Below are 3,842 nucleotides of genomic sequence, written 5' to 3' on the forward strand. Positions count from 1 at the left end.
CAATAGGATTACTCTGTACCTGAATGAAAATGAGAACACATTACTATGGACTTTATGGTGGGGTTATCCAAAATCCAAAACGGGCATAACTCGATTTGGATGATCATTAATCAATTAACTAAATCTGTCCATTTCTTATTGAATCGCTTAATAAGATTTATATTGCATAGAGATCATCAGACTCCATGGAAATATGATTGTTTAAGGATCCATAGATATGCCTAGTCACCATCATTTTAAGGCAATTTTTCATGCACCAAGTATCAGTTCAATTCTTAAGACATTCTTCCACACCATCCAAATACAAAAACAACAGAACAGTATTCGGAGTATCAAATGAAATAATTGTAACTAGTCTAGAAATGGTAAACGGAGTGAGATCCAATAGACTCAAAATGAACCTACAATTTCTAACCTACTCTGCATTCAGTCTTCTTCAAGAACTTTGAGCTCAATTAACTTCTTGTACATCCGCGTAGCTGCCTCAGTCATTCCAGAGTCAGCAACATTTTTAACTAGTGCTTTGTAAAACGTTTTACTGGATTTGGAACATCTTGATACCATAATACTCAAAATTTCAACTGCTGTATCCAGCTTTCCATTTCTGCACAACGACCATATCAAAAGGGTAGAAGTACTGCCTCTAATCCTGCAACCTCTCTTAACCATCTCTTGCAACACCAGTGTTGCTTCATCTACCATATCTTGTTTGCAAAATCCCATAACCAGTGAACCGTAAGTTATGTCATCAGGAGTGATTCCATCATCTATCATCTCGTTATACAAAGTCATGGCTTTCTTAATCTCCCCCTTTTTTGCCAGTCCATCAATCAAGGTGTTAAATGTAATGACAACCAAAGAATATCCACGATCCCTCAAAATATAAAGTATATCTAAAGCCTGCTCTACCATGTCCAGTTTACACATTGCTGCAAGAAGAGTGTTGTAAGTGACAATATCAGGTGAACAACCCTCATTCGTCATCATAATCAAGATATCAATCGCTTTATCAAGGATCTGGTATTTACACAAACTGTTAATTAAAATATTGTATGTAACGACAGTTGGTGTAAATGAAGCTTCCTTCATGATCGATAGTATATCATCCGCTTCAGCCCACTGTCCTTGAATACAGAAGCAGTGCAGTATCGTGTTATAGGTTATTGCATTTGGTTCTAAACCATGTGTCATAAAACCAGCCATAATGATTTTGGCATCACCCAATTTACCCCCTTTGCAGATTAAATTGAGGAGAGAATTAAAGGTCACCTGATCAGGATAGCATCCTTCTGAGGTTAAATCTTGCATAACATCAATAGCTCTCGATATACCACAGTGTCTGAATACAAGTTGAAGAAGAATAGTGTATGAAACAAGATATGGAGGATAACCTTTTCTCATCTGATCCTTCCAAAACCAGATTGCCTCATCATACTTACCAATGGAAAACAAGGATCTAAACAAAATGTTAAATGTTATCACATCAGGATCACAACCACAAAAACTCATTTCTTCAACAAGCTTAATAGCAGCATTTAGCTGCCCTCTCCTGCAAAGACCACCTATCAATTTGTTGTATGTAATAATGTCTGGAACCCCACCAGAAAAAATCATGATATTAAGAACACGAGTGGCCTTTTCAATTCTATCGTTATTGACCAAACCACGGATCAAATTTGCACAAGATGGGAAATCTGGCACCTGATTCAATCGTGCCATAACATCAATCAAACTGCAAGCTTCCATGATTTTCCCTTTTTTGCAGAAATTGCGCAGAATGTCATTGTTGGACAACTCATCACAATCCACAAAGTACCCATCAAACATTGAACCATTTATGTTTGAAGTTGATAACCTCAATGGTTTAGCAATTTCAGTGGGCGTTGACTCTAGAGAACCACAGTAAGTTTTGATGCTTCCCTCAACTATATCTATGTGACCACCATTCAGCTGTGGACTAATATGTGAAATTTGAAGCAGAGGAGATCTATCAAGCTGTGAATCATGGTCAAGATAGAGCTTTGTTGGGTACTCCAAGTGAACTGCCAAAAGTTTCATCCATGAGTCAACTCGTGAACCATAAACATAGTTGGAGTTGATGTTGCAAGATGGCCCACCGAAACAACAAAGATCACTCACAGGCTTCTGTGAGAACACCATCTTCAATGACAATCTTCTTGTTTAGAAGTTATATGGCAATGCAATCAAGTCATTTTCATCCACATTAATGCTCCTAGCATTCAACAAAAATGCCCATTATATTATTGAGGAGAACAGAACTGCAGAGAATAAAGATTCAAGCAAAGTATTATTACAAAAACAAGACTCTTTTCTAAGAAGTTTATTACAAATATTTCAAAACAAAAAGTCTTAAAATTTTGTTTCCTATGAGAGAAGGAAATGCGAGAGAAATGAAGTAGTTCAGGTGAGGACATTATTTTCCTTCCACTCATTTTGTTTACTTCAACAGACTCAAAAAGGAGAGAGAAAATTTGCATTTATTAAAGATTCAAAGTTTTTAGAAACTCAAGCTTCCTTTCACTTTGATATTTACCTGATTTGGGTAGATATAAAATGAAAGAATTGGATGGAATTAAATTCCTTTCTCATCTCCTGTTCCCTCCATGCAACCTAGAGAAATTGACAAATTCAATTCTTTTATCCTTCCAAGTAAACAGACCATTAGAGTTAAAATATGTTAGAGAATAATAAATTGGAGGAATAATAAATTTACTTCGTAGGAAATTTTACCAAACTATGTGTAGCATTGTGCATTAAAATTAAAGAACTATGGATTAAAAGCAACGGAGAAAACAAAATGGAAGAAACAGAAAATTGACCATTGCAGGAACTAAGATGACTGCCAAATATATATGACAATTAGAATTCATGTCCTAGAGAAAGAAAGTATTCCGATTATGGAAAGAATTCGTCGATCAACATTTTCCAAACATTATCAACTAAAGTCTTCTTTATCACGCGGGGTAGAATCAGATAGAAACCCTAAAGAACAAGAACAAAACGAACTTTCAAATAAATTCAAAGCTATTAATAATTTACCAATTCTGTTCCATGCGAAACTTGCATAAAACGAGACCATCTTTCGCAAGATTATGTCTTTCGATGAAACTGGTACGGTATACCAGTAATTTAACCCGAGAAAGTTCCAAATAGCCCAAAATAGCATATGACTTTAATTCTTAAAAAGCTTCCGACTCAATTAGCAGATGTCGAAGGAGGAGGAAAGCAAGAGACATACAACATGAATTGTTCTCTTCCTGATGCGTCGTTTGTTCACAGTTTCGCCAGGCGACGCCTTTGGTAGGATTTCGGCGAGCAGGAGAAGACGACGCTGCTGCTAGGGTTTAGGAAGGGAGATGGAATGCGAGCGGGCGATGGCGGTATCAACAAGGGAGGAAGGTTTTACTTGATGCAGAAGCGTGGTGCTCCAAGATTCGTGTCTGAATAGGCCCGCGGATGGCGTCATTAGGAAGAGGGGCTTCGAGCAGGCACCCTTTTTTTTTCTTTTTCCGTATCATTACTGTACCGCAATTTAACTTTAACTTATATCAAAAATATATACTAATTTTATATTTATCAAAATAAGTAGGATAAATTCTCGGTAAAATTTCAGAATGCCCCGCATCTATGCTGTCTAGAAACTTGGAGACGGGAAACGAGAAACGCGGAAATGGAAACGGGAAACAGCAATAGTTGAAGTTTCCTATTTTTGGAAACGTCGAAGACCTACAGTGTCGAAGACCTAAAATTAAATAGCTTTAACTTTAATTTAAAAGGGATTAATTAAATAAACCTAATGTGGATGGGGTTTAATCAATTAA

At 36.6% G+C, this 3,842-nt stretch overlaps 1 protein-coding gene across 6 annotated transcripts; it reads right to left on the minus strand.

The window, feature by feature from the left end:
- Window positions 1-262: 262 nt before the first annotated feature.
- Window positions 263-3,362, minus strand: LOC141836465 (uncharacterized). 6 transcript variants are annotated; one of them, XM_074723966.1, is made up of 4 exons: window positions 3,260-3,362; window positions 2,555-2,631; window positions 2,118-2,233; window positions 263-2,042 (listed from the first exon to the last, which is right to left on the minus strand). In XM_074723966.1, exons 3-4 carry the CDS (start codon window positions 2,158-2,160, stop codon window positions 427-429), a joined length of 1,659 nt encoding a protein of 552 aa, XP_074580067.1. In that variant the 5' UTR covers window positions 2,161-2,233; window positions 2,555-2,631; window positions 3,260-3,362; the 3' UTR covers window positions 263-426. The 6 variants fall into 6 exon arrangements, with proteins under 6 accessions (XP_074580067.1, XP_074580062.1, XP_074580063.1 ...); XM_074723961.1 differs by having other exon boundaries at window positions 263-2,233; XM_074723962.1 differs by having other exon boundaries at window positions 263-2,279.
- Window positions 3,363-3,842: the final 480 nt, after the last annotated feature.

The sequence above is a fragment of the Curcuma longa genome, chromosome 10, assembly GCF_044706935.1.
Source record: "Curcuma longa cultivar G26 ecotype Majalengka, Jawa Barat chromosome 10, ITB_CL_G26_1.1, whole genome shotgun sequence".
NCBI lineage: Eukaryota > Viridiplantae > Streptophyta > Magnoliopsida > Zingiberales > Zingiberaceae > Curcuma > Curcuma longa.